Here is a 17,906-nt window from a genome sequence, read left to right as displayed (position 1 = left end):
TATACGATGATATAATAACAAAAATATGTACAAAAATTGACAAATCCGTGTATCGCAAGGGCTTCAATACTAGTATAAATAATATACTGATACACCATTCTTCTTCAGGGTTCATGGTAATTATTTTTCAGAAGATGGTGGCTTTCTTCTCAGGGGGGATGGGTTGAAATACGAAATTGTGATCAGTGGATAAGAAACAATCTTGGTGCAAATCGGTGATGTGGCTTGTCTATCAAAATAGTACTATTCTCTAGACAGTAAAATTACCTGCCTCAATCTAAAGCACAACATTATGCGTAAAATTGACACCATAATAAGTACGAAGTATAATTTTGGTAATCAGCACAAACTAAAAGTTGCTACATAAACAGGTATTACATACTGACTTGTAATGTCAGTTGTTGCATAAAAGAATAGGTATTACAACACATAAAAGAATAGAAATGTACACGCTACATCACACCGTAATTGAACTGTAGTCTACGGACAACCAAAATTGTCACTCTAGTTGTTCTCTACCTACAATATCTTTCTATACGTGATTTGGAACTCTAAATCACAACATCAGTTTCCAAAAAACACTAAGCTTGTACACCAGAACAGAACCTATACAGATAACACACTAAGCTTCAAGGTAGTGCAGTACAGATCAGTGGATACAAATCAAGAACAGATTTTACGAGATTCATCAGTCAGCGACTATGATCTGCATTAACCATATATGAGAAATAACCTATCTCCAGTGAACTATGAGCCGCAGATTCAGTTACTAGTTTAATAAATCACAAACAGCATAAGATGCAAATGATAGATGCACAAGTACAGGCAAGATCAAGATTGATTGACATAAAGTACTGGTACTAGTCCAGCCACCTTCCCATCCCTGCCAGCGCGTTTCTTCCTTACCTGCGAGTTCAAAGATAATAGTCAGTAAGGACAAGGTGTTATCATTATCAGATAAGCAAGTAGATAATACGTGCAATGGCATCAAGTCAGTTCAAGCAGAATGAAAACACATCAAGGATACACAATGCACAACAATGAATCATTAACACCTAACCAAAAAGCTACCTAAAACAACTTCTCAAGCTTATAAACACCAAACATTGTAGTGAGGTTTGATGATATTGCACCCTTAAATTAGACTAGCCCCATACAACACAACCCAAACAAAAAAAATATGAAACCATCCACCATGTATTTGATCTACGGCTCCTTGGTATGTTGGAAAACATTTTCAATGCAAAATGATTTTCCACGGCAAATATTTTTCAAAGAAAAACAAAACTTCAAACTAGTTTCATTTGTTTGTTTCCTTACAAGAAAAGTTAGAGAGAAAAAGGAAATGGGAGTGGAAGGTGAGGATGCATGGGAGGAAAGTAAAAGGGGGGTAAAAAGGAGGGATGAAAAGCGGTCTCCATTCCATTTAGAAGGAAAATGTTTTCCACCTTGAGAAAGTTATTTTACACCCCTTTACAAACCAAACAAAAGAAAATGATTAAAAACAGGAAAATCATTTTACACCAAATCAAACACTCCCTAAAACTAAAGTGAATACAAGCATATCAAAAGCTAGAAATGGTTGCGCGTTGAGTAGAGAACCATACTTCATAAGATACAAACGTGCCACTACTACACATAGCATGGTAGTTTAAATGTTTTATTATAAAATGTCAAAATTTTAAAGGTTCTTGAGATGATATGAGTCAGCCTAGCAGGTTTTCATCTGGGCAGTAAGGTTTTAAGGTAGGTATAGTTTCTCATCTTACTGCTTGAAGTGGTGGTTTTCAACTCAACGCATACAACCCCAGGAGAGGAAAAAATATCAGAACTGACAGGCATGCAGATGCAAAATAATGCTTTCCAGTTCATCTGTGTTTAACACAACATGCTTGAGTGTACATCCTTGGGGGGGGGGGGGGGGGGGGATCTAAACTTACAAAAAACCAGCCATCCACTTCATCCTCGATTTCAACATCTTCACCTGCTGTTAGATTTAACTGCATAAAAACAAAACATGATCAATCTATCTGTCAGAAAAATAATCTGCTTCATTTTTTTGGATGCATCAAATTGAAAGGTTGGATTATAAAAAAAACTTATTCACTCTTATCCACCTGAAGGTAAGAAATTCAAAATCAGAACAAGTTGCACCAATGGATTTACCTCGTCATCTCCACCGGCAGTAAAGTCATATAAAGCTGTTCCAGGTCGAGGAGTTCCAGAAGAAACCCGTTCCTCATCCTGGGATCCAAAACTACGAGATGCAGAGCCAGCTAAGGGATTCATAAATGAATCATCTTTTTCAAAGGCGTGTGATTCATATGATGGAGGTTCTTCTCTAATCTGAAGATGCAAGAGGAATCAGAAGATCCAAAGGTAATAGAAAATTAAACACAAGTTACACAACAAAGAAAAAATGGGAAGAATTTGTTAGCGAGAACTGACCGGAGAACTATAGCCCTCATAGAGGGATGAGCTACCCCCCATGGAATACTTGTTAGACGCTTTCTCCTGCGAGTTAAGAAAATGTATGTTCAAATATTTAGTCCACAACAGCAATGACGGCATAAAATAGAGGTGTCAAAATGGTTAGGTTGAGTTTGGGATGGTCAGCGGTTTTTCAAGAATTTCAGGTTTGAAGCAATGATGCTTGGACTCACTAGACATCCGTACCCGTGTTAAAATGATCACAATACCCGAATGCAGACAGGTAATACAGGCCATACTCACATAAAATTGGCGCTGGTTTTATCACATAAAATAAAAAATTTACTCTGTACCTCCTCTCTTTGTAGATAACATGGCTATATGGGATACGAATCATACGATCAAATTCATTTAATTCATAAAAAATCATTAGTTATATCCATATCAAGGATTTAACTTCGAACACTAGATCTGAAAATTTCAGGCATTAACTCGAGTAGATGGGTCAAGAACAATAGGGCTTTCACTCACCAAAGAGGCAACAGTTTCCCTGCTCCTACTGCTGCAGTTCAGTTTTAGTATAATGGTTGCGACACATAACAAAGCAACCCTTTGTCCCTACTAAAACTCATAACCCCTTAAAAAGGGGATGAGAGGGGTAGGTTGTGAATCTTATGAATTAGGAGGAGAAAAATATTTTTACCACCTCGTTTGGATGTTCTTAGGATGTGGGACATTCACGTGGAGAAGACAAGACGCACATGCAACTTGTGGAATTTGAGACAAATGAAGATATGCAGCGCATTCTAAACCCATTCTAAACCCAGTAGAATTACGGCTCGTTTGGTAGCCGGTAATAAATGGAGGGAATGCGAATGATCTAAATGTAACTTGGGAAGGGAAGTAACATCATAATGTCTTAAGCAATCTCATCCCAAAATTGTTTTTCTCATCATAAATTTTCATTCCAAATCAATACCAATCCCAAGTGATAATGGATGGTAATGAGGATTTATGAAGAAATGAGATACTTGAACTGAATTAGCATTACCATGGATGTTGGTGTATGACTTTTCTAACAAATTTACAATACAAATACATTCCCATTACCCCTATTTATCACCGCCAACCAATCGGGCCATTAGAGGAAAATGGGAGAAGTCTATGATCAGTAAACAAAATGTCAGTTTACAAAAGGATGAGAACTCCATGTGTGAAGAAAGTGAGGTGGGGGATTCTTCAAGGCCACAAGACGTATTCGGTGAGGAAGCAGACAGCCTTAGTTAAATTAATGACTCAAATTTTACCAAGGATGGATGGCAGTTGAAACAGGGAAACTGGAAGCATCTTCATAGAAGCAATTAACTAATTAAGCCTTCAAACTATCATCAGAATCAGAGTCTGAAATTTTTTTGCTTCTTTGGGTTAATATATTGCATTTGATAGTCTCAGGACAAAGTTGCAGAACAGAAGGAGTCAAATCAATTTTGAGAGTTCTGCAGTTAACCACAGAAGAAGACCTTGTTGAGAAGAATATATTATGACATAGCAATTTAGCTAGGAGGAAGCCTTTTTCAATCTTCTAATTTTTTTTCTTTTACATTATGCTCTTAAAAGGTTGTACCCAGTGCACAAGGCAAGGTCCAACGGTTCCTTACCTTATTTTCATAAAGAGGTTGTTTCTACTGATCAAACCTGTGACCCATCTTCTAATTTAGCTTTTTACATTATGTCTTGTTACAAACGAAAAATGGTGACAAAGTCGGTCATGTGGTGTTCTATAGTAATTTTCAACATAAGCTTTATCAGCAATAAAAATAGCCATAAGAAAAAAGAAGAGCTTTGAAAAAGACAAAAAGCTGGTATCAATATCAATTACATACCGATGATTGTGACCCCCCATAGGCAGGCTTTGAACTAAAAAGTGAGGGATAATTCATTCCACCAAAATGTGATGATATGGAAGTCCCAACTGATCCTGCTGAATCTGGAGAAGACGATCCAGATGACCTCCCATCATCCTCCTGCAAAATCATACACACAAGATATAAAATAAGTGGGTTTTGCTCAAAATAAGGAAAAGGGAAGTCCGGGAAAGGGCTTTCTAGAGAAGAGAAAACTACAGTAACAATAGAACCAGAGGATGCTCAGATTACTACCTCAAGTTCTGTGGTCTCCAGAAGTGTCTTCGCCCACAAATCATCATAACCAACTGAAGGTCTAGCAATGATATTCTCATCCTCGACATCTGGAGCATCGGTTCCCATGCCAGCAAGAAATTCATTAACCTGATACCAAAAATCATGCAAGCATTAAAGTCAAGATGTCTGATGACTGGCTGTCTGGCTATTTTGAGAAATGAACATAATAAATGCAGCTTAAGATTGCAGAATAAGGAATTCACATAAGGTCAGAGCCTAAAAAGTACTATATCAAAGATTTACAACCCCTCCTGAGGGTGATAGGCTTGAAGTGGTTTATTAAAAGAGGATGTTGTAACATCTGTTGTGGTTCATTGCGTCATTTACGATACATTTTAAAATTGAGTTCATTATATTTAAAAAGATCTCTGGACTCATTATAGTAATTACCTATGTTTAAAACCTCTCAATTATCAATATAATCACAGGATAAGGACATAAGGAGTTACAAACATACTATCAACTTGACTGAATACGATATTTACAACCACTTAAATGTTAAAAGTTCTCCAATTCCTCAACTCACACAGAGACAGCTGAAACATTTGATTAAGTGCCAACAACCACCTCAGGAACTCTGCTAACTTTCCACCACCAGATCCTTAATATCATCTTCTTACAAACATTTTCAGCGAGGTATCTGAGCTTTTGGTAAATCACAGTGAGGTTCCCTTATTTACAAGATTGAATGATAATATGAAACCAGAAATATGCAGCATATTTTTTAAAGCACAAAAGCCATGATTTATTTATTTGGACGATGGTTTTTATCAAACCATGTGGGTGGGCAGTGTCTAAAGTTTGGTTTTATTCGAACAACTTTGGATACCTGTGTAATGGGGGCCATTTAGTACATACATTTAACCTGGCGATGATTGTTGGGTATACTTATATCAGATGCAAATTACCACCTTAGATACATTGTTTAGCTTTTCACATAAAGTGCTTAATGGAATATGGAGTACATTGTAATCTTCATTGCCAATTTCTCTGCAATTTAAATCTTGTTTCAGTTGCATTATCACAATTCTAGTAACTGCATAAGGGCAATTTTGTCCTGAACAGTGTTATACTTGAAAAGTTAAATTAAATAATACCACAACACCTTTTGGTTGCATAGCTTCGTCAAGAGTTATCTCATCAATGCTGATATTTAAAAACAAAACCCTTCCATTCCACGTGTCTTACTAGAGATTCTTCATATTCTCTTCCTTTTACAAATATATACTTCCCCCTTGCCGTTTAAAGGCCGACTATTCCTACGACCCTTAACTTACAAAGTTACAACTCCCAAGATACATAACTAAGTGAATCCACAATTCCACATACCCAATTCTCATAAATGCCCAAACTAATACATAAATAATACTTCTTCCGTTTACACTTTATTTTTTGCATTATTCACATTCTCTACTTGTTTAATTTTTATGATCTATACTTAAGGAAAACAATATTCATGTTGGATCTTGTTAGATTCGCCCTAATGAATATTTTTCAAATATCAAATTTTCATAAAATTTATTTTATTGATAATTAAAGATAATAATTTTCAAAGTTATGCATTGGCAAACGTGAAAAGCAAAGTGCTGCAAGTAAAAAGAAACCGAGTAAGTATAATAAAAGACAGAGAAGGATGAAGAATTGTAGATCATCAGTGACGGAAGGGTCAGCCACTACTCCTTGGAATTTCACTTCTATTACTTTCTTAAATCTACTTGATACACCTTCAAATATTATCATCAAAAGCCAACAATTCACCTATTTTCTTTCATTCCCTCACAAGCTCACATATACTGCTACTCTTTCTCTCCTCCCTTGATCTTCTCTTGATCCTTCCATTATTTTCCCTCATCTTCCATAAAAGACTTCGACCGGCCTGCAACATACCCCGCATAAACACATTACCTTCGTGTGATTTTCCTCCTCTCTTCCTCTCCCATTATCACAATTTTAAGCTTTAGGATGGTCCCTGGTCCCTGGACCTAAGCAAAGATAACTTGAACTTCATCAATGCCGGAATTACGACGGCAAGGAATTTGATGCTTCATTCGGATGTGGGTTGCATTTGCATAGTGTGATTATTGAAATTGAAACTTTTTGAATGTATGCTCATGAAAATAAAATTAGCGACATTCATAACTTTGTTGGGCTAATTGATTTGAAAAGAAAAGTTTGAGTTTGTTTCTAAATTCTCGAGATCAGTTCTCTTTGGCATGCAGCTTTATTGGTGTCAAATATTTGTCATGCCTAAAAAGGTGATGAGGGAGATTCATAGCATTTGCAGAATATTCCTATGGACTGGAGGTGATGCAGGGTCCAAAAAAGCTCATGTTTCATGGGAGCAAATGTGCTTATCTAAAAGCTGTGGAGGATGGCACCTGAAGGATCCGACTGTTTGGAATAAAGCTGCAGTGCTAAAGTACCGTTGGGCTCTCTCCTTGAAGCAAGACAGACTGTGGGTAAAATGGATCCACATTTATTATGTTAAGAACAGGAGTTATGGAGGTGCCTAATGGTCTTACTTGGTCACTCGGAAAGATTAGGGGTGCAAGAGAAGTGTTTAGTACTGTTGGTGATGTTTCTCAGTTTGTTTATAATGGGAAATACAGTATTAGCAAGATGTACAAGTATCTGAAAGGTGAGCATGAAAAAGTGGCATGGAAGAGGTTAATTTGCAACAACAAGGCAAGCCCAAAGAGTGTCTTTATTCTTTGGTTAGCTATACAAAACAGACTAGCTACCAAAGATAGGTTACTCAGTTGGAACATCCCTGTTGATGGTACCTGTTGCTTGTGTCAGCAGGAGTTAGAAACAACTTCCCATATTTTCTTTGACTGCAGCTTCTCTAAAGAAATATGGGAAACTGTCCTCAAAAGAATTGGCCAAAAATAAGAGGCAGGTTGTATTCAGTGAAGAGATCAGATGGGCTTCGAAGAAATTCAGGAGCAAGAAAGCTATAGACAAGGTCTTCAGTGTAGCTTTCACAGAGACAATTTACAATATTTGGCTTCAGAGAAATCAGAAGATTTCAGCAATCGGGTTGATACTTGTAATACCATAGTTAGCAAAATTTTGTTTAATTTTGCTTGTAGAAGTAATGATCAGATGAGATCTCACATAGTCTAGTTGGCTTGTTTTTCTTCCTAACTTTGTTGGTTAGGGAGTTTTCTTCAAGCTTTGGGGTTTTGTTGCCTTCACTCATATTTTGGTAATAATATATTTTATTTGCCAAAAAAAAAAAAGGTAATTTATTTTTTTATTATGAAAAACCCTTTTGCTACTCGATCGTATCTCTACCGCTCTCAATATAACTAAGCATTTGAATTAATGTTTTTACTGTGCATCTTGTTATTCATTATTAATACTCATATCAATCCCCTCCTTCTGCACTTCTTGTCCTTTATTACTTTTTCTTGGTGGAACTATGTAATCAAAATGGAATTGGCTATGGTTGGTGAGGAGGAAAATGAGAAGAGAAGAAGGAAAAAGTTGTGTGTGAGGGGAAATTAAAGAATGAAAGGAGATGTGATTCACCCACTACCAAAAAGGAATAAGTCGAGGTCAATGGTTGGAGGGTGGACCTTTAACTCCGGAAACCGTCCATAAGCCATAAGGTGCCTATTTTAAATAAAAACTTTTTGTAAGGTGCTTCCTTACCAAAAAAAATATCAATGTGTTGTCTCAAAAAATTGTATTTTAGAAGGTCCTATTTTCACAAATTTGCCTGATATTTTAATTAAATTAATCTACCACATCATCACTATGCATTTAGCTTTTTGCTTTCCTAGACAAACAGCATCAACTATCAATAGTCTGCTTGATCAGATTTAGACATCAGAGTTCATAGGGTTCTGTTGGTTGAAGAACTGTCTACTATATATCAGTTAAAACACCAAGCAGAAAAGTTAAAAAAAGAAGAATCTGATGTAAGTCATCTGTTGTGAAGCCTTTAGCTAAATGCAATCACACACCTTTTTCCATTTTAGCAACAGTTTATCACATTTTGCTAGTTTCTTCACTATATATTTTGGTATAATGATAATTATTACTTGGTGGCTATCATCTTAGGCTGACTTGGTTTGAGATTTAAGCTAAAATTTTCTTGTTCTTTCCACATGTTATTTTGCTTTCCAGATTAGTTTGTTGTTGAAATTTTTCCTGAACCTTAGCACTAAAAAAGTAAGACAATGGATCATCTTAGTCCCAAAATGATTTGGGCTCGGCTAACATGACCCGTCACAAGGAACCGTCAGCGAAACATGAAGAAAAGTAAAAGGTTATGTTAAAGAGAGTAAACACGCAAAATAGAGAACATTAAGGCGAGGGTAATGAGGCATGAAACCAAGGTCCGTTTAAAGAAGAGGCACAAAAAGATGTTAGAAAAGATATATAAAAACAAAATAAAAAACAAAAAGAAAGAGAGATGTCATGATGAGAAGAAAAAAATGCCTAAGTCATGCTGAGCTCCATATGCTTTCAACATATTTTTTTTCATCACAGCTAAAGCGTACGGCATGAAAGACAAACACAAATCCTTACTCTATTCATTGCAGGTGCATTCTTTCCCAGCAAGCCATCATCACCAAGGTTCACGGCCCACGCGTTGACAAGATCATCATCAAGCCCATCGGATTCAGTAGGCGCAACGTTTGTTTCATACATAAGGTCAGAAATCCCAGTAGCCACAGCAGGATCACTTAAACTGCTGAAACCACTTATACCAGTTGATGCACTTATATTATGCTTGTTGCGGTAGATCTCAATAAGCTTTGCACTGCAATGTATTTTCAAGAAGGATCAATTTTAGGTTAACTATCCGCATAACATCAAGAAAAACCCCACTTCAGATAGTATTACTGCTACCTAATTCGCTGACAACTCCCCCCCCCCCCCCCCTCTCCCGGCCGATTTGGCAACTGCGACTTGTAGAATGCGAATGGGGTACGTCTGAGTGGCACTCTATTTGATTAATTTTACAAACTAGGTAGAGAATTGCACTTCTATACCCATACTCATCTGCAAATCAGGTGACACTGGCTTTGAAATTTATTAAGTTGGTGTGTGCTACGTGTGTTATCTATCATTTATTTAGAACTTCGTGGTAGTTGTTAAACTTTTGGTACCATATATTGCGCTTTCAGTAAAAGTTTCTTTTTACATATTAATCTAATCACACTCCCTCTTTCCAAATAGGCATGATGAGTTTGTCACACTTTTTTTAATAGCAGCAAGCTAAGGTCGTAATTAAAGCAATTTACAGGATTAAGTAGAAATATAATTACTCACCCCCTGCTAGACCCCCTGCCAGCACAACCGTAAACCAAACCCACCCTTTTCCTTATCCTGCAACATCACCTAACCACTACCACTACCATCACCAACCCCATTTTTCTCTCCCCTCATCAGATTACCCGAACCACCCCTACCAGCAACCTACTCCCATACCCCACCCCCACCCATACACCTGAACCTGAACCTCCCAATCCACTAAACCCTAACACTTCAACCGGATTCGGAGTATGCAGTATTGTACCCTCTATCAAAGCCACCCCCTGAATTGCCGCCTCTCCACCCCAAACACTCCCACAAATCATACTCCTAGCTGAACCGAAAAGGCATTAATTCCACTAGCACATAGCTTAAGAATGATATGATTTCGAGCAGCCTCATATATCACAGTTACACTACAGTGTGGGAATGAGAGGGGTTCAAAGGCCAGCTGATCTGTTATTCTTGAAAATCTTTTGATTTAAAGTTGCACAAGGTTCTACTAGTTAGACAGATAAATTGCTAATTATGTCAAGAAGACTAAAACTTACCTTGTTGGTCCCAGTGGAAGATACTTCGCTCTAGGAACATAACAAAATAGTGAAACAAGATCTAGCAGTCTCTCATGGGTCTCATACAGTTTCTTAAGCTCTTCATCTGTCCATTCCTTACTTGCATTGTCATGGGTCCTTATGTCCCTGAGAACGTTGACGGATAGGCTTCTGTGAGGATCAACAGAACAATTTGCAAATCAACAAGTACCTACACATACCAGAATGAACTTCTTACCTGATTAGATCATCTTGTGCTTTATACATTTCATCAAGAACTTGTATCATCGGACTCAGGAGAGATCCGAGTCCTGTACCACTTGCCCCTTGATCTTCACCATTACTTACATGCAGATCAGATAACTTAGCCTGCACTCCACCCTGAGCTAAAGCATTTAAGAACTCATAGATCTGTATCCTGTAGGGCTCTCCGGATCTGATAGCCATTGTTGTCAAAGCTTGCACAGCAACTATGCGGATCTAATAAGAATCCCAGATACAGTGGCGTTAAATATCAACCTGATTCATATCAAATATAGAAGATTCTGACACAAGAACGCTAAATCAGATTTAAATGACAGGCAGCATTGCAACTATTATTTCACCTAATATTTTACACCTGTTCTTGCCTAATCTCCTCAAAATTACAAGCATAAACTGAGTATGCATGAAGAGCCAATCTCAGTCTGTAATTGGCCACAGATTCCTTCAATGCAGATCAGTGGGATATACGAAGAACTATTTCAGCCATATCACAAAACAAAGCAATTTTATTCGGTTCAGGACGGTTTATCACAAAAGGTTACTTATAGTGGCATGCACTTATGACAAAGAGCATGATAGACAAAGCTCAACTTCATTTTCTCGACAAGGTCCTGCGTACAACCATCTTACTGCCAAGCATTACTCGACCCAGCCACTAAATTGATTGAGTAGATTCTGGAAATGACACCATTAATCTTCAAAATCAGAAATGAATCAATGATAAAGTGGGATACTTGAGTCAGGGAAACTACTCAATCTAGTGATCGTATCAGGAATATTGCTCTTGGTAGCAAAGAGGCAAATGATCATGAGCATGGTACCATGGAGGCACATGCCCCAATGCTGGTGTTAGCAAAGAGGTAGATTTAAGACCAATGTCTCGCAGTTCTAATAATCAAGGAGGCACTCCAAGATGAAACTGAAATTGAGAGTAAGAAATTTGTTGTCGACCGTTTTTAATGACCAAGGTAGGCTTCAGGGGTACGTTTCAAAAAGCTTTAAAAAAGAAATTCTCATACGTGCTGCGGTGAGGAATCTTTTTTGTAGTTAAAAACTTAAAGAAAGAAAATAAATCACCTTATCTTCAATGATCAAAACTAAACATGAACCCAACTGACCACTTTACCAGAAACCACATCCCCACCAAAACCACAAGTACAATGTGTCACATAACGAAACAAGGATGTGAATCTAAAGTAATTTTCTGGACTTAGTGTAAAATAAGTTGGTTGAGGAAACATTGACACCTATCTCAAATTTGGTTATCCTCTCATTCATCTGAAGTTTTGAGTGTGACCTTTTCCATTAGTCTCAAGTTCTCAACTGAATGCAAAGTGATAAGATAAAAATAAGCCATTTGTCATGTGTTTAATTGTCAAATATCTTTAAAGAAATTTAAAAACACTCTGCCCAGTCCATTATTTCCTCTTCACCCCTCCCTGCTAACGCATCCACTCCTCTTACCAAACAGCCTCCCCTGCCAACCCACCACTCTCACACTAACCACCAAGGCACCAACACCGTCATTGTCCTGCATATCCCATCTCTAAAGTATGATTATCCCCTGCAGCTTACACCTCAATGTCACTCGTGTCCAAACCACCCTTCCACCAGGCACCAATACCGCCGCTAGCAGTCTTGCCCACCCTAGTCCTAGCTTGATACATTAGTAGTCGTACTAATGACCATCAAAGCTACTTAATTCCAATATTTTCTGGTCTTGATTATCATATTTGTTTCTTGATGCAGACCACTTTTGTGATTTTTCAGCTCTTGGATCACCTCTATCTGTCACTTGGATAGTTACCACATGCTTGATTTGAATAATTAATTTCTTAGTCTTGAGAACCTATTCCACTAGATTCAGAGATAATAAAGTATACAGAGATTTCAAGTAGAACACACCTCCCAACTGCCATTAAAGGCACACCTTTGAAGTCGAGTCAAAGCAGTAGCTAGAGTGGGGTTACGAGAACTTGCAGCTGCGACCATTTTATCAGCATCCAACATCATTAATGCAGTGCCTGGAGGCGTTGCTGATTCCCAAGCATATTCAGATGCGGCATAATTCGCATTTTCGCCAAGAAACCACACCTGTATAGCTAAAAGTTCAGAAACCATATAAACTAATAGAATGTACGTTATCACGTTTCTTTACAAAAGAGGGAGACAAAATCACTGGAAATTTCTGGATAAAGGAATTAATGGAAAGATTTCACAGATTGATGTAATGCTCACCGCTGCTTGGACTAATCTTTGTAAAGCCAAAGCTGACTTTGGATCAGAAGCTGATACTCTGTCAACAGAAGTGATGCCAGCCATTGAACCTGGCTGTGGAGGTGGTAAATCAAGAACTATGGTCACAGCTTCCAAAGCAGTGTGTTTTCCGTCTGGACCAGCCCCCACAAGGCAAGTCTGCAAACAACTAGGACTATTAACTCCACAATTTTAAACATCTAATCTAAAACATCAAAGACCCTACCAAAAATCACAATTAAATTATTTGGGGAAACCTAACTGGTGTCACTGACAGAAAAGATTAAATTGAGAAACTAGCAATTAGCAAAGCGTCTAGTAAACACTATTCCCCATGGGGGTGATTTCAAATCTCAGCAAGCAAAGATCAAGGATGCAAGCTTTCAAACTAATTTTATTGAGGCCCTTCCAGGTGTTCACATTAGAAGAGATAGTAATGTTCTTCATACTGACAGTTTGACATATGCATGAAAATCAATGGAGAAAATCCACTTCTTAGGCTCTGTTTTCCTCTCTCTTTTTTTACTGATTTCAAGAAAAGTTTGGAATTTTGGATAAGTTAAGTTAAGGGCTAATAAGAGATAAGTTTATCCAGGGCTACCCAGATTCAATTCGTAACTACAATGAGTTCAAATTAATTAAGTTCGAGCCAATAAGTTTAGATAATTCAGGACTACAAGTCTCTGATAAGTTCAAATAAGTTAAGTTAGAAAAAGAGAATTCAGGTAAAGAGTACACTCCAGTAATTAGTTATTCATTAAAAAAAATAAAAAGCAAAGCTTTCAACCCCCTGGACTCAACATATCCTACTAGTAAGGGGTGGCTGGAGAAGCATAAGAAATCACCAATTCTCTAAGTTAAAATACAGGAGTGGATTAATTTGTAAGAACTTGCTTGACTGCACGGGATTCTGTTTAAGACAACGAAGTGCAAAAGTTTCTGAAGGCAAGGAAATAGCTGGGAAGAATGTTAACACTTACTTTCCATAAAAGTTGTAGGACGTCTGCGTCAATCTTTCCAGGAACCTTAGTAGCAAAAATCCGAGCAATTTCTAGTAGAGTAACAGCCATATCTGGAGTTGCCTGCAGTGATGAGAATTAAGATACCAAAAGTAAAATTCTATACTAATACTATCAGCTGCAACTACAATTCAAGAAACTGAAATGAATGATTATGTGAGAATGAAAAAGAAACACAGATAGCTAAAAATTGAACTTTCCTGTTTTCTACTGACCAGTCTTGTGTGTTATGAATATGGAAATTGATTTACAGAAGCGGAATGCTGTCCATTCCAAATCCAGAATATAATACAACCATAAAGCACTACCAAACATGAAATAAAGCATCTCTGGTGATCTGCATTGTGCATTCTGCTATTCATTGTTTCCATAAAATTCACCTTTCGCTTTGATCGTGTTTAGAATTAAATATAAACTGATGTAGCCAACAAACTCAAGTGGTGGTGGAACCAAACCTTTCATGGACAACCATATGAGACCCATCAAACCCCAATACTTAGGTTATGCTCCCGGCTACATGCTCTTTTTTTTTATTATTATACTTGCATTTTCATTTTATCATCCATACATGTTCTTTTTATTATGCTTCTATGTTCTTTAAACCATACATCCATTATCTTGGCAATACACTTGCATTATCATATTTTAATTTGAATTGAATCAATTTAAAAACATTCAACACTAAACTCACTAGAAGGTGCTCGTTAAATGCTTCATAACAATGTTTGATGAAGTATGAAGAACGTTCGAACAAATTAGCACGTTAAAAGCTATAGGCAAAATAAGTACTAATAAAGCAAAACAAGAAGAAAAAAAAAACTAGCATAGTGATTTCCATTCTTTTTTTAATTTTATTTTGGGTATTTCTATCACATAGACACTGCAAACACTGTTCATAGCCCATATACATATATGAATCACCAAAGGCAATCAGCCCGACAGTGGAATTTGTTGACATAATTTATGTGCATGGCCCACTCAACTTAAAGATAAAATTTGCAACTTCAGTTAATTGATATTGCTATATGGCCAGCAACTTTCATTTCATGAAGCAGATAAGATGAAACAGTAATTGCGATAAGTCCGATAACTGAAGTAAAAAGAAAGCGAGAATGTGACTAATGTCCATTACTCCATCTGCATGACCAAAATACAGAGTTTGACCAAACATAATAAGACAAGTCTCAAAATACAAAACATAACCTTTTAATATACATGACACAAGTCAGTAGTAGACTTGCAAAATTTCCCTAAACAGAGTACACAGCGTAAGAGTTCTAACCTTGAACCGAGCATGGAGAGTGAGCAAAACATCATTCAAGAGTGCTGCTGGCCATGCAGGATCCGACAACTCTGATGCAATGATGGATTTAAGTTCATCAAATGATTCGTGAGGACTTTGCATCCAGATCAATGCTTTGATTACCATAGCGCGGACATAAACACACTCACAAGCTACAGTTGTACGCACTATTTCCATCAATGAAGCTAATAAGCTTGCTATCGTATCCCTTGCACCATTTTCGATTGATGCAGAAGTCGTTCTTCTAATACCTGGATATATATCGGGAGATGAAAAACTTGTGTCCATCAGCAGAAGTGACATACTAAGGGAAATACAAAAAAAAAAAAGCAATTATGATGAGTATGAACTTCAATCGCAGGGGAATCACGAGAAGATGTCAAAACTCAGAAATGGCAATATAGATTTACCTTCAGGATGTGAGCTTTCATTAATATCAGGATCATCTGTTGTATCAGAATATGTATTAACATAGTCTCGTTCATCAATATCCTGTAACCCAACTGAAATAGCTGCAGCTCGACTTTTCCCCATTTCCTGTACAACCCTTGCAGCTGCATGCAGTACAGGCCTCGAGAAACTACGGAAAGCACTCTCCAGTCTGAAGCAAAAAAAAACATGACCCAAACGAATGGAGCAGGTCACTTGCGTAGAAAGAAGATAAACTCATATCCATTATCCAAAGCAGAGAAAATGTAAGTTTCTACGCTTCAATGTAATGATTTAGGGATAAAATATTTTAAAACCCTTACAAAGTACAAGGCTTTATTACAGATTTAGAAAGAGCACTGGGGGAAAGGCACAACTCCTACCTTCTCATGACAAGTTTAATAAGGGGCTGAGGCCGCCTTGTTTTCTTTGATTTGTCCTTTACAGACTTTGGAGGGAGCACATCTTTGGCATCTTTCTTAGCTTCATCTTTTGCGTCTTTCTTCGCATCTTTTGATAAAACGGATGGTGCATCAGGCAGCTTCAAGATCTCCCGAGTTAAACGATACCATCCAGCAGCTCGTTCTTCAGTCCTACATAGCATAAAAACAAAACAACACGATTGGGAAAATCTGTTTTAAATGGCATAAAAATTAATACAAGGGAAAAAAGAAAAGAAGTGAATAAGATTCATACCTTTCGGAGTTGTCATATTTTCCCAATACACACAGGATAGCCTCAAAGCAAACTCTTTCGCTAGGATCAAGGAGTAGTTGGTAGAGCAGTGAATTAAACTGAGTTTTAATATCAGGCCTTTCTGCATACAAACAATTGGCAAGGAAACCATCAAAGTCACAGATTTTAATTTAATGTCACTGCAACATGATTTTTAATCCCTTACCATCTAGAGCTCGTGCTCTTGATATTGTATGGCACAATTTTGCGAGAGCAACTCTAGCAAGAACATCATGCAAATGAAGAACATCATGCAGTGCACCTGTTCCACTAACATCTACATTATTAGAAGCTAAAGAACATATAAAACAGAAATAAAGCCAAACTAACTGAGAACCAAAAGTCCTCTAAAGAACACCAATGATAAAAGTTGCATCATTAAAAGGGTAACCCTAGATAGCCCCCATCCTGTAGTAGAAAACAGAAAGGCAAGAAAACTACTCTATCCAAAGAGCCGTTAATTCTCCTAATACCAATCCTTCATCAATATTCTGCAAATCCTCTCTAACCACAAAACCCACAGAATTTGCTAAACATACCCATCTCCAAGAAGGTTTCCTCTGTGTCTTCGAACACAATTGACCAGAAATGTATAAAGGAAAGAAATCCACTCAACAAGCAAGACTGCAAACAGACTATTTCAGAAAACAATAGTCAACTTTTGATACAAAAAGTGAAAATTTTCCATAGTGAAATGTCCTTAATTAATAGCTAATAGATCTCCGAATCTGCTACTCATCATTAGGGTTGAGCCTTTACGGACACACTGTCAACTTAAATGCCTTACTGTTCTCAGGACCCTTCTCCTTCATATCACTGTAAGTGAATACGAGAAAATTACAAGTGAGAAGACCAAAGGAACTCCAGAATGACACACTCTTAAGCACAGAAGCACTAGGGACAGCGCTTCAGCATTCCGGAAACGGGGAAAGCTTGGAAGCACAAGGCGAAACAATTCGGAAGACAGGAAATATTGTAGGTTTGAATACGTGTGATGTAGTGACACTGTTTGTTTCGGAAACTCGAGTGGTGCCTGGTATCCAACCCTGCATTTCTAGCTTTCTGAAGCCTAGAAAGGGGGGCTGGGAAAAAAGCTACTGCAATTAGCTTCTGTCTAACCTCCGCTCTCTCCCCCTGATCTCTCTCTGTCCTCTCCTGGCTCTTCTCCTGTGCTTCCCTACCCAGAATATGTGTCACATCTGCCTAGCAAATGGTGGTGGTGTCTGCATTCTTCAGTGAACTCTCGCCTCATCCTCTTTGTCCTTCCTTTCCCAATTCCCAGTAGAAGAGTAAAGTTTAGACTCTTGAGTTTATGAGTGTGGATCTTTGACTTGATTATTAAGTTGTGCTAGTGTGTCACGGGACATCAGGAATTTAAGGAAAGAATTTATGTAGGCCAACTCGTGTAGCCTATATGGTAGCTTAGTCGGCTTCCTAGTTTTTTTATCAA

At 37.6% G+C, this 17,906-nt stretch overlaps 1 protein-coding gene across 1 annotated transcript in view; it reads right to left on the bottom strand.

Moving 5' to 3' along the window:
• Positions 1–316: 316 nt before the first annotated feature.
• Positions 317–17,906, bottom strand: part of LOC110784543 (uncharacterized) — a 30,940-nt gene continuing 13,350 nt past the window's right edge. The window contains exons 11-27 of the mRNA XM_021989008.2: positions 16,623–16,718; positions 16,418–16,538; positions 16,105–16,314; positions 15,703–15,893; positions 15,272–15,543; positions 13,951–14,052; positions 12,953–13,129; positions 12,620–12,808; positions 10,689–10,930; positions 10,451–10,597; positions 9,171–9,405; positions 4,590–4,718; positions 4,314–4,454; positions 2,449–2,514; positions 2,167–2,346; positions 1,941–2,000; positions 317–906 (exon numbers count right to left, since the gene is read on the bottom strand). Coding sequence (XP_021844700.1) covers positions 832–906; positions 1,941–2,000; positions 2,167–2,346; positions 2,449–2,514; positions 4,314–4,454; positions 4,590–4,718; positions 9,171–9,405; positions 10,451–10,597; positions 10,689–10,930; positions 12,620–12,808; positions 12,953–13,129; positions 13,951–14,052; positions 15,272–15,543; positions 15,703–15,893; positions 16,105–16,314; positions 16,418–16,538; positions 16,623–16,718 — 2,633 coding nt within the window. The 3' untranslated portion in view covers positions 317–831. The remainder of the gene's footprint in view (positions 907–1,940; positions 2,001–2,166; positions 2,347–2,448; positions 2,515–4,313; positions 4,455–4,589; positions 4,719–9,170; positions 9,406–10,450; positions 10,598–10,688; positions 10,931–12,619; positions 12,809–12,952; positions 13,130–13,950; positions 14,053–15,271; positions 15,544–15,702; positions 15,894–16,104; positions 16,315–16,417; positions 16,539–16,622; positions 16,719–17,906) is intronic.

The sequence above is a fragment of the Spinacia oleracea genome, chromosome 4, assembly GCF_020520425.1.
Source record: "Spinacia oleracea cultivar Varoflay chromosome 4, BTI_SOV_V1, whole genome shotgun sequence".
In the NCBI taxonomy this organism is placed as follows: domain Eukaryota; kingdom Viridiplantae; phylum Streptophyta; class Magnoliopsida; order Caryophyllales; family Amaranthaceae; genus Spinacia; species Spinacia oleracea.
Note: the sequence above shows the minus strand (reverse complement) of the source record. Positions and strands in the feature narration are given on the sequence as shown.